Source organism: Chiloscyllium plagiosum, unplaced genomic scaffold (genome assembly GCF_037043375.1).
Source record: "Chiloscyllium plagiosum isolate Xiang-an unplaced genomic scaffold, Cpla_swu_hap1 HiC_scaffold_2, whole genome shotgun sequence".
Classification (NCBI taxonomy): Eukaryota; Metazoa; Chordata; class Chondrichthyes; order Orectolobiformes; family Hemiscylliidae; genus Chiloscyllium; species Chiloscyllium plagiosum.
The window spans coordinates 101,908,561-101,920,985 of record NW_028270140.1 but is presented as its reverse complement, the minus strand read 5'-3'; the positions used below and the strand labels follow the sequence as shown (position 1 = coordinate 101,920,985).

Sequence of the window (12,425 nt, the reverse complement as noted above, 5' to 3'; positions counted from 1 at the left end):
CTTGGTGAAACCACATTTGGAATATTGTGTGTTGTTTTGGTCTCCCTATCCGAGAAAGGATGTTTTTGTTGTGGAGGCAGTGAAGCAAAGGTTTACTACCCTGAATATTGATTTCTGGCAAGGCAGGACTGACATATGAGGAGAGGTCAAATCATTTAGGATTTATTCACTGGAGTTCAGAAGAATGAGTGGGGATTTCATAGGAATCTATAAAATTCTAACAGAACTAGACAGAGTAAATGCGGGGAGGATGTTCCTGATGGTGGGAGTGGCTACAACCAGTGGTCACAGTCTGGGGATAGCAGGCAAACCATTTAGGATTGGGATGAAGAGAAATTTCTTCACCCAGAGAATGGTGAGCCCTTGGAATTCACTATTACACAAAGTAGTGAAGGCTAAAACATTGTATGATTCCAGTTTCTCTCCTGAGGGATATACTTAAACTAGATTATTCAATTATTTGTTTCTAGTGGCCAAATAATTTCATTGTGTCACATCCTCCATGGATGATAATGATCAAGGAGTAAAATGTTAATAACTCAGTTGTTTTTCATTCGGCCATTTAATGTTGGATCATAACTTCTAAATAGATTGCTTTTAATAATCTGTTGTGTGTTTAGCTAAATATGGAGCCTTACCATTTTAATATTTGTTTATATACCAATGGAAAATTACAACTGTATTTTGGATGAACAACTTCAATATCTGAATTGTAGCTTTTTTTTAAAAAAAGGATTTCACTCCATTATGGAATCAATTAATTCACTGAACAAGATCAGTGAAAAGAAGATAGAAATTGACAAAGGAAAGATCCAGAAAGACCTGAAACAGATTAGGCGGCATATTTTTGATCTTAAAAGCTATCCATAAGCTAACATAATAAGATTCAACAGATAGCTGGAAGCAAATGAAGTTAGGAAATCCGTCGAGAGATTCAATCAGACATCAGAACTGCAACACATGATTTATATTCATCTGATCTTCAATATTGAATTCACTGCTAAAATAGGATTTACAGTTTTAAATTCATGCAATGAAACTGGTTAAGATTATCTTCCTTAAAAGAATCAATGTTTGCTTATTTCCCATCATCAAATACCAGTGATTTCTATCAAAGAACAAAATGCTCTGGCTGCAAATATACAATTCAAGTGTAATTGTGATGGCTGGAATTTTGAGATATGGTGATTTTTGGTACTTAGATGTTTTTCCCTAAAATTAAAATCGATAGGTAAATACTCCAGGAAGTTGTAATCAGTGGTCAATATGAGATCAATTAAACATTGAAGAAGGGCTTATGCCCGAAACGTCGATTCTCCTGTTCCCTGGATGCTGCCTGACCTGCTGCGCTTTTCCAGCAACACATTTCCAGCTACTTTTATTAGTAACCTTGTTATTAAAATCACTTCAGTGGCTGTCCTAATGAGATTACATTCTTGAAAGTAATATATTATTGATGTGGGAAATGCAAAATTGCTCTGCAACTGCTGCTCGAATAAATCATGAAAGAAAAATGATAAACACTGAAAGAGCAATTTGTAATTTTATTCCTAAATCTTTATTGTTCACCCAAAACTACTGACATTAGCCGAGTAAAATCAGATTTGAAAATGTTCATTCACATTTGAATAAATATCATTTTGAGATATATCCACGTTTAGTGTCTATTGTGCGTATTTTGTTCTTCATCACTATCTGCCCATATCACATATATTTAATGATTTTATTGAAACATTAAGTGCTAATACCATAATATGTAGTTATAACAAACGATTAGAAAAGTGTGTACTTTATTTTATTTTAAATCCTGTGACGGTTCTTTGGGCCAACACAAAATTGTGTTACTGTGGTTCTGAAGTTCTCCCCATTAGTATTTAGGTATTTTGGTTCACAGTATTGAGGTTTCAGTTTCCATCATTATTAGAAAATACTTCAATTAGAACTGTTTAACTGAAGACACTGGAAAATGTGTTATTTTGTATACAATCCATATGCTTTACACTACTGATTTCCTGGCCTAAGGATGCAATTTTATTGATTTGTCACATTATCCCCAATTGTTACATATTTAGAACAGCTCAATTACGTCTTACCTTGACTATAAACTAACACTCCGTTCTCATATCCAATGCCAGTTGTGAGTGTTTTTCAAGTTTCTGTCAGACTTCTGAGTAGATTCCTCTGACCATAGTTTAGTTTCCAACCACATCATGCTTACCTCTAACCTTATTGTAACCATTCTTATTGGTATTCATTCAAAAAACTCATTGGGTGGAATCAGAATGATGTGAATTGGAACTGAATGACATGGGCTATGATGTTAAATCTGGGAACATTACATGAGAAGTCTAGAGAAGCCTTTCCTGATGTTGAAAGAAACTAGCTGCACTTTCCAACTAAGTTCCAGATGTCGAAATGAGATTCTCACTGGGCAATGGTGAGATGCTAACTGACAGATTAGTGCTTGTTATCAGCCTCATTAACTTTGCATTGCACATCATTAATATACAGTTTCCCATCCTACCACTCAGATGCTGAGAATTTCTGATGTGACCATCAGAACAGTCAGGTATGCCACATGGATTATCATCTTGAACACCTGGCAACAGATCTCAGGACATTCATCCCCTTGCCCACAGACAGTGGTATCTCCTGACCTTTGGGGCACATCTCTAAACTACAGGATGTTTCTGCACATTATTGTTATACTTCAGGTACGGACTGGCAACCAGTAATGAAATGCTGCTGCAAGGACAGCTTGAGCAGTGGGACAGGTATCCAATTCACAGATTGGACTAGGCTGCATCTCAGGGTTGCTCACTTGCTCTCTTAGCACTTATTCCCTTTGAGCCTACCAAGAGAAATAGTCTTCAGTCAGGGGTCCCAGTACAGTAAGGGAAGTCTCCTTTATCAATGCAAAGACTCAGTCAACTCTGAGCGCTTGGGGTCAGAATTCTCCCCTAGAGGTTAAGGAACTGATTGTCACAGGCCACCATTCATTTTGGCTCTTTCTGCCCTAAAGTGGGCTGCTTTCATCTGGGATGCGAGAAAGGGAAAGGATTGAGTGGGTTGAAATTTGGGGCATTAGTGCGAATGGGGAAAAGATGGTAAGGTGTACTGGTTGCATGAGTAGGCAGCGTAGAGACCATATAGAGTTAGTGGGATGGGTGAGAGCAACTGAGGTAAGACATTACATGTAATATTGACGGGGGTAGGGCATAACCCTTGGTTTGAAGAGCATGCAATAGATAAAGTTAGTGTTAGGTAGCTGGACAATATCTCGGCTTGGCTGAGTGTAGCAAGTAACATTCACGCCACAAATGCCAGGCAACAGTCAACTCCAATAAGAGACAATCTAATCATTGTCCCTTGACGTGCAATAATGTTACCATCATTAAATCCCACATAATCAACACTCTGGGTTTACCATTGACCATATAGTGAGCTAAACCCACTGCATAAATACAGTGGCAAGAACAGCCATTCAGAGGCTAGGAATTCTGCAGCAAGTAACTCATTTCCTGACTCAGCAAAGCTTGTTTACCGTCTACTAAGTACAAGTCCAAAGTGTGATGGAATACTCCCCATTCACCTGGAGAAGTTCCAACATACTCAAGTTTGGCACCATCCAGGACAAAGCAGCCTGCTTGACTACTCCCTACTCCACCGACACTCAATAGCAGCAATGCATACTATCTACAAGATACTGAAGAAATTCACCAAGGCTCCCAAGACAACAAGCGTGACCACTTGCATCTGTAAAGACACGGGCAGCAGATACCTGGGAAGACCTCCACCACCTGCAAGTTCCCCTCCAAGCCACTCACTGTCATGATTTGGAAATATTCCTTCAATGTCACTGGATCAAAATCCTGGAATTCCCTCTCTAACAGCACTGAGGGTCTACCTACAGCACACAGACTACAACAGTTGAACAAGACAGCTCAGTACCACCTTCTTAAAGGCAACTAGAGACAGGCATAAATGTTGGCCCATCCAGTGATGCCTATATCCCAAGTGATAATGGTACAGCATGAAAGAGTTATTAAATTAATATTTTGGTAGTCTTTTTGTTAAAAACAGACGTCATAATGTAAGAGGAGGTACATGAAAAACTAGAAGGGCTAGAAAAAGGGAGATATTAATGACTGTACTTAAAGCGGAGTCCGCAGGACTAGATCAAATCCAGTGGAAAATTATGAAGGAAGAAATAATCTTTCAATATCTTTTATATGTAGTAGTGGTACCAGAGGACTGGGGAACTAAAACTGCTACAGCCGTGTTCAAAGAAGACTGCAAGAACAAGCCCAGAACCAGAAGTCAATCAGTTTAATCATGGTGGGAAAGATTTTATGAACAGTGGGCTAAACTTTACACTCTTCAGTCAATGTATCTGAAAGTGGTGGAGGAAACCTAAAATTTAGCAATCTTCCAAACACAAACTCTCTTAGTATCTGTACCTGACCGAGATGATATTTCAATGCGGGTGAGAGCGCTGCCAACCTTTGGCCTGAGGCTCTTATTGCCACCTAATGGGCACTGCCACCAGTGGAGCTCTGAACTGATGTTCCCCACAATTCATCCGAAGCAACAACACCCCTCCCTCCCTCATCAAGGTCATGTCCCATGTAATGCTCCCTTCTCACCCCACCAACTCTCAAGTGCTGGACGTAGCTGAGTGTCTCAGCACAGTGCAGATGGTATCTCAAATCCCAGGAGTTGCCACCATTTCCAGTTGAGCATTAATGGAGGGAAAGTAATTGATGAAGCCTGGGGCCTGAGAGACATTCCTGGGAAGGGGATAGAAGACTTACCTTCAAGCAGTTAATGCTCCTCCTAGCAATGGGGAAGCCTTTAGGATGATGGTTGCGGTCCTCTATTTCATATTAGTTTCAAAGTTAAAAATCACACAACACAGATTATAGTCCAACAGGTTTATTTGGAAGCATGAGTTTTCGGAGCTTTTTCAGTTGTCAACCATCTGATGAAGGAGCAGCGCTCTGAAAGCTTGTGCTTCCAAATAAATCTGTTGGACTATAACCTGGTGCTGTGTGATTTTTAACTTTGCACACCCCAGTCCAACACTGGCACCTCCAAATCATATTAGTTCCAAGTCTCTTTCATACCTTCCTTTTCATCCTTGTTCTTCTTCACTTCTCTTCTAAGTTTTCTAACTAGTCAGTAGCAACCTGACATTTCTAAGTTGGAGATTTTGATAAGTTTGATGAGGGTAATGCAATTGATGCAGTGTACGTGCACTTACAAAAGGTATATGATAAAGTGCCATATAACAAGCTTATTAGCAAAGATAAATCACACAGAATAAAAGTGAGATTTATCAGCAGAGTGACAGAAGGTGTTGAGGTCATTAATAGGTGGCACTTAGAGTGATTAACTGTTCATTGGGCTTTCAGGGTCAGGGCCACACAACACCTAGCCTCATTTACAACCTTGTTTCAAAAACAGATAAACAAGCTGAACTCCAGAGATTAGAGCAACTGCCCCTGATGTCAAAACAGCAACTGACTGAGAGTGACATCAAGAATTCTGAGGTAAACTGAAGTCAATATAATCACGGAAAATTTCAGCTGATTGGAATCACAAAGATAGTTGTAGTTGTTGAAGAATCAATCTTTTCAGCTCCAGGACATCTCTGTAGGAGCTCCCCAGGGTAGCATCCTAGACCCAACCATCTTCAGCTGCTTCATCAATGACCTTCTCTCTATCACGAGGACAGATTGGAGATGTTTACGACTGCTGTTCAGCAACGTTCCCATCTCAGTTTCTGAAGCAGCCATTGCACAAATGTAGCAAGACCCAGACAATATTCAGGTTTGGGCTGACAAGTAGAAGTTCATTTTACATCATAAAATTATAATGATCACTCCCAAGTAGGGAGAACCTGCCTTCTCTTGACATTTTGATGAACCCCCACTCTCAACAGCATAATCTGTTACCATTGACCAGAAACTTGAATAGAACATCCATAAAAAGACTGGAAATTCTGTATTTCCTGACACTAAAACATGACCTCCATCTGCAAGGCACAAGTCAAGATTGTGACAGAATTCCTCCTCCCCATTTCATCCAGATGCAAGGAGCTTGACATTATCCAGAAGCCTACTTGATAGGTCCCCATACACTTTCACTCTCTCCTCCACCAGGGTGTACCAGCTACATGATACACGACAGCAAGGCTTCTTCAACAGCTTATTTCAAACCTGCAACCACCATCACCTAAAAGGACAACGGTGGAAAATACACAGAAGCACCATCACCTGGCAGTTCATCTCCAAGCACCAAACCGAAAGAACATGCAACAATATCATCACTATTTCAATGTTACCAGGCCAACACCCCGAATGTCCTTCTTGACATTGCTGTGTGCTGATTTAGATCATGTGGACTACAGTACTGGCAAGCACAGTTCAGAAAGGATATCACAACATTAGATAGGATGCCTACTATAGGAGGCAAGTGAGGAAATTGCTGGGGCTCTGACATAGATATTTAATATTTCATTGGGCACACATGAAGTGCCAGATAACTGGAGGATAGCTAACATTCCTTTGATGAAGGAGGGCAGCCAGGATAAACCATGTAATTACAGAAATTATGGGACAAAAGTTCTGGGCACAGGATGAATCAACAGAAGGGCAGGGAGTGATTGGAGATAGTCGGGATGAATTTGTTGCAAGGAGATCCTGCCTGAATAATTTGAGTTTTTTGAAAAAGTGACTAAATAAATTGATGAGTGATGCAGCTGTAGTGGTTTAAATTGACTTCAAAAAGGTCTTTGACAAAGTCTCACATGGAAGGCTGCTTCAAAAGTTAAGAGCCTGTGGGATCCAAGGCAATTTAGCAAACTAGATCCAAAATTAGCCTGCAAGAGGCAAAGGGTGATGATGGAGGTTTGTGTCTGTTTGGAAGCCAGTGTACTGCAGGAATCAGTGCTGGTACCCTCAATGTTTGTTATGTACATTAACAACTTGAATGTAAATGCAGAAGGTATAATTACTAAGTTTGCAGATGACATGAAAATTGGTGCTGTTGTTGATAGAGGAGGACGGCCTCAGGCTATAGTCTGATATCAAACAGCTGATAAATTACATCTGACATTGTTTTGCTCAATTTAATACTGATAAGTGAGATGTTGCATTTTAGGAGATCTAAAAAAGGATTTACACAATAAATGATAAATTTCTAGGGAGTACAGGCGAATAAATGTTAATGAAACATGTAACGCAATTGACAAATTGGAGAAGCTTTTTCTACAGTGCAAAGTTTTAAAACGCATGTTGGCTGTCACACGGTTACAGCACCATCATTTTAAGCACCGTTTCCAAAGTGTAATCTTTCTATAACACGGGGTTGTACAAGAACGCAACCAGCACATTATAGAAGGACTGACAGTACTGATGAACTAAGGGAGATTGCGCACAAATTCATATGTCCGTGAAGGTGCCAGCACAGGTAGTTGGGGCAGTGAAGGAGGTAAATGGGATGTTTAACTTTATTAGCCAGGGAGCAGGAAGTTACAACTTGATAGCACATAGTTTAGGCCACAGATGGAATACCGCCTGCAGTTCTGCTCATGTCAGAAGGATGCGACTGCACTGGAGAGAATGCAAAGAAGATTCACCAGGATATTGCTTGAGATGTAAACTCTCAGCTACAAGGAGAGACTAGGTTTATTTTCTCTAGAGCAGAAGCAGCCAAGGAAGGATGTGAGGTACATTAAATTATGAGGGGCATAGAAAGGGTAGATCATGAGAATATTCTCCCCCGGCAGATAAGCCAAACACAGAGGCTGTAAGTTTAAAATGAGGAGTAAATGGTTTAGACAGGTTCCAAGGAATTTTTTTTTTCAGAGAGTGGAAGAAATATGGGAAGGACTATCAGAGGCTGGTGGAGGCAGGTACTCTCACAGCACTGCATAATAATCTAGACAAACACTTCAATGACAGGGCATTGTAAGTTAAGGACAAAGTGCAGGTAAACAGGATTAATAGATTTTGGTATTTGGTTGGGATAGACAGTGGGTTGAAAGGCCTGTTGCAATGCTGTATGCCTCAATGACTCTAAAGGTGATGAGAACTTGTTCCCATTAGCCCCAGGACACAGATTTAAAGTAATGAGTTCAAGTTCCAAAATGACTGGAATTCCCTGCTTAAGAGGTGAATGTAGGCAGATTCAAAAAAGGTACTGGTCCTGGAAGAAAATCCATGGGCAGGACTGTGGAGAACAGACAATGAAATGGGATCAGCTGAGCTGTTCTTGCAAACAACTGACAAGACACAATAAGTTGAATAGTTTCCTTTTGTGCTGTAATGATTCAACACATCAATAATTACACAATATTCAAGAACTGGTAAACAATGCTCACAAAGCCTGTTTTTAGATTCTATTAAATTTGACAGTATCAAAATGCTCTAAAATTTGTATTTAGCAAAACCCAATTATGAAAAAGTCCACTTCTGGTGAGACTGCTTCACAAATTTTCAGATATCATTTAAGAACATTAAATTTCTTTCCACAAATTCCAACATTCCTTCCAATTCTTCCATTTAGGGCCCTGGGGAGTGTTGTCAAACAGGGGTTCAGGTACATTGTCTACCTGTGACACAAATTTCAAGGAACAGTCCTTCAAGGTAAAGAAGTCATTTGGCATGCTTGCCTTCATTGTTCAGACCATGGAGTGTAGGAAATGTCATGTTGTGTTTGTATAGGACATTGGTGATACCACTTTTACAATACGGTGTAGAGTTTTGGCTCTCCTGCTTTGGAAGAATATTAAATTGGAGAGGGTGCAGAAATATTAACAAGGATGTTACTGGGACTGGAGGGTTTGAGTTATAAGGAGAGGCTGGGACGTTTTAAACTGGAATGTAGGAGGTTGAGGGGTGACCTCAAAAGTTTATGAAATCATGAGAGGCTTTGATAAAGTGAACATCAAAGGCTTTTTCCCTACGGTGAGGATTTCAAAAGTAGAGAGCATATTTTTAAGGTGAGTGGTGAAAGATTTAAAAGGGACCTGAAAGATAATCTTTTCCACACAGAGTGTAGTGCATGTGTGGAATGGAATGAATCACCAGAAGTAGTAGAAGATGCAGGTATAGTCACAACATTGAGAAGACATTTGGACAGATACATGAATAGGAAAGGTCGAGACTGAATTAGGCCAAACCCAAATGGGACTAGTTGAGTTTGGGGAAACTTGGTCGGCATGGACTAGTTGGACCAAAGGGTCTGTTTTTGTGTTGTATGATTCTATGGCTCAATTTTAATTTACTAGTTCTGCAACTGACAGTAGAGACTGTCAAGGCATCTACTACCTGCTTACTCAGATTAGTTGACTTGTCCTTAATTTTTCTATGTTGCATTAGAACCAATTTAACCATCCATTCTGTACACTTGTTTAAAAATAAGGTGCCATAAATGGGCCCAGAGGAGAGTATGATTGTAACAAAGTCCTTGCATTTTTATTGGTTCAATTACACATAACAGAGCATGAAGCAAAACTGTAGGGAAGAGATATTGCAACAAGATTATTCTGGTTCAATACAGAAATGTTTGCTATTGCATAGTGATTTGACAAAACTGAATACATTTGATGCAAAGAACAAATGATATTTCTGTCTTAAATGACTAAGTGAAATAAAAAGAAAAAAAAATCAAAAATGTAAACACGACTACAGGTTTCAATAGGAAATCATGATGTGAGTGCACAGTTTAATCACAACATTACATTAAACTTTGCAACGAATGTTCAGACATGATTGTTTCTTTGTATTTATACTACAATAATACAGATCATTTGCCAAGTTAAAATGAAGGCATTCTATCTTAAATAAACAAATCTGCATGCTTCCCAGTCATGATGGTATATTTAAATTTTCAGTTTTTAAGATGAAAAGTGCAGGAAATATGATGGCAGAAGAGAACACAAGTCTAAATATTTGCAGTCTTTTTCAATATAGCCAAAGTGCAACAAATCGTACTGTCATCAAATTGCTTCAAAAAAGTCAGCCACTGCTACTGCTTTTTGACAACCAGTAATATGGCAGCTGCATCTATAACTACAATGTGAGACTTTAGTGTGCATGCATTTGAGTTCAATCTTTTTTCTTGTTTGATTATTAAGATGCTTCAATAAGCTTCTTGTGCAGCTCTTCAACTCTAGAATCTCCATTCATTTTGCCATTTTGAAGTAATACCTGAAAATACAACAAATACCTTTAAGATGACATCTTGAATATATGAATATTTTCTTGGGAGCTTGTAACAACATTTATCTGGCTAGAATACGATCCTCAAATATCAGCTAAGTCCCATGTTCTGTACCTAGCTTGTGCCAAATTAGCTAGCCCAGTCATTGGCTTCCCACAAATGAGTTCACCCTGTGCTGCAGGTATGTGAGAATAAGGAAAACAAAGAAAAAAACAGTACAATAAATAAATAACAAAACAGCCGGAGAAACTTAGCATGTCTGGCAGTAGCTTCGGAGAAAAAAAACAGTTAATGTTTTAAGTCCAGTGATCATCCTTCAGTTCTATGAGAGACAATGCAAATTTTAAAGGATAATGGTATATAAGACCAGATTAAAGTGTTTCCAACAAACTAAATCTTGTCTTCATTCGATTTTACACTACATTAATATTCTGTTTAGCAAGGAGAGTAATTGTTAACATTGATTCAATAACCAAAACCAGGAAAACAGATTCAAAATCATTTAGTCTATTGCTGTTTGTGGAGTCTTGTAATGTGCAAACTTAATGCTGAGGTTAACCATAACAATGCCTACACATCAAAAATAATTCTCCGAGCAGTAATGCATTAAGGTTGTGAAAGGTACAATATAAACATACTTTTTTTAAAAACCTTTATGTCTTGGTTATTTTAGCAAGGGACAGCAGCATCGTGGCACTTTCACTGGACTCAAAACACCCAGGCTAATGTTCTGAGGACATGGGTTTAAATCATTGTAGATGTAAAGAGCAGAGAGTGCTGCCCATCCTCTGCCCTCTAAATTAGGGCAGTTATATTGGTTCAGTTATATTGTCACTGGATTAGTAATCCAGAGATCCAGGTAATCTTCTGGAAATTTAGGTTTGAAACCTGAGTGGGATATGGTGGAATTTGAATTCAATAAAAAAATATGGAATTAAGATTTAATGATGACCATGTTGACTATCAGAGGAACTCAGCTAGTATACTAATATCGTTTAGGGGAGGTACAACCATCCTTACCCAGTCTGGCCTACATGGGACTCCATAGCAGTGTAACTCTTAACTGATTTCTGGGCAATTAAGAGGAGCAATAAATTCTACTCTAGTCAGTGACATCTGTGTCCTGTGAATTAATTTTTTTAAAATGGTGAAATTTGAATTGATTTTAAAAATCTGGAATTAAAACACAGCCTAACTGTGATGTAAACACTTGTTGTTGCAAATGCCTATCAGTGCAGCCCAGGGTTCTTGATTAATCGTCCATTGACATTGCCACTACATCGTCACTCCTCTTGCTAAAACAATAAAGCAGTAAAAAGAACATGTGTTCATATTGTACCTTTCACAATCTCAGTCCATTACTTAAAGTACTTCACACTTAGTGAATTAATGTTTGATTTGTAGGCAAATCTCAGCAACAAATTTGCACATTACAAGATTCCACAAGCTGCAATGATCTTTTAAGGAAGGAAATCTTTACCTGGTCTGGCATGCATATGACTCCAGACCACTGTAAATGCAGTTCATTCTTAACTGCCCTCGAGACAAACAATAAATGTTGTCCTAGCTAGTGAGGCCCATATCACATGAACAAATAAAAAAAATACAAGATAAAATAAAATTGAAAACACTTGTTAAATTTCACTGCAGCTTTATAAGCAAAGATCAATGCCAGCAACAAAACTGTACAAAGCTCCTAGTTTAAAAACAAAATAGGTGCTAATTGTTTAATCTTACTGTGATAAGTTCATCATCATTTTTGGCCCACAGATGTCGTAAGAGGTACCAACGGCCAACTGATGCAATGCTCTCTGTGTAACCTGGCTGATATACCACTCTCTCCAGCAGCCGTCGTGTTTCCCTATAGGGCAGTAAAGTATGATCAATTCATTTGAACTATTTAACCACTTAAACCCTCCAAAACTGAGAAATAAAGTCAATAGTTAAAGTCCAAAGATTGAATATATTTTCCACTGCCTCCCCCATGCAAATCATCTCATCAGACTGTCAACACTTAGTCCCTCCTCCTTTCTTTCGGGAGCCTTTCTTCCTTCATAATGTCAGATGTTCTTATCTATTTAAGTTCACTCCTTAAAAATCTTCATTCCTTATCATTTCATTTAACTGTCCCAAATTTCCATGATACATTGGTCCTTCCTTTCTTTCCTCAATAGCTTCAATGATTACTTCAGCCA

At 38.8% G+C, this 12,425-nt stretch overlaps 2 protein-coding genes across 5 annotated transcripts in view; one reads left to right on the top strand and one right to left on the bottom strand.

Moving 5' to 3' along the window:
* The window catches only part of fam81b (family with sequence similarity 81 member B), a 117,755-nt gene that overhangs the window by 43,034 nt on the left and 62,296 nt on the right, over window positions 1–12,425 (top strand). For 2 of the 4 annotated variants that reach the window (XM_087999199.1, XM_043709589.2), the window contains one exon: window positions 734–1,646. The exons of the other annotated variants lie outside the window; for them this stretch is intronic. In XM_087999199.1, the coding sequence (XP_087855325.1) occupies window positions 734–870 (137 nt within the window). In that variant the 3' untranslated portion in view covers window positions 871–1,646. Of the gene's footprint in view, window positions 1–733; window positions 1,647–12,425 lie in introns of those variants that run through there. 4 annotated transcript variants of the gene reach the window in all.
* The window catches only part of skic3 (SKI3 subunit of superkiller complex), a 120,147-nt gene continuing 117,182 nt past the window's right edge, over window positions 9,461–12,425 (bottom strand). Inside the window, exons 40-41 of the mRNA XM_043709515.2 lie at window positions 11,968–12,091; window positions 9,461–10,217 (exon numbers count right to left, since the gene is read on the bottom strand). Coding sequence (XP_043565450.2) covers window positions 10,140–10,217; window positions 11,968–12,091 — 202 coding nt within the window. The 3' untranslated portion in view covers window positions 9,461–10,139. The remainder of the gene's footprint in view (window positions 10,218–11,967; window positions 12,092–12,425) is intronic.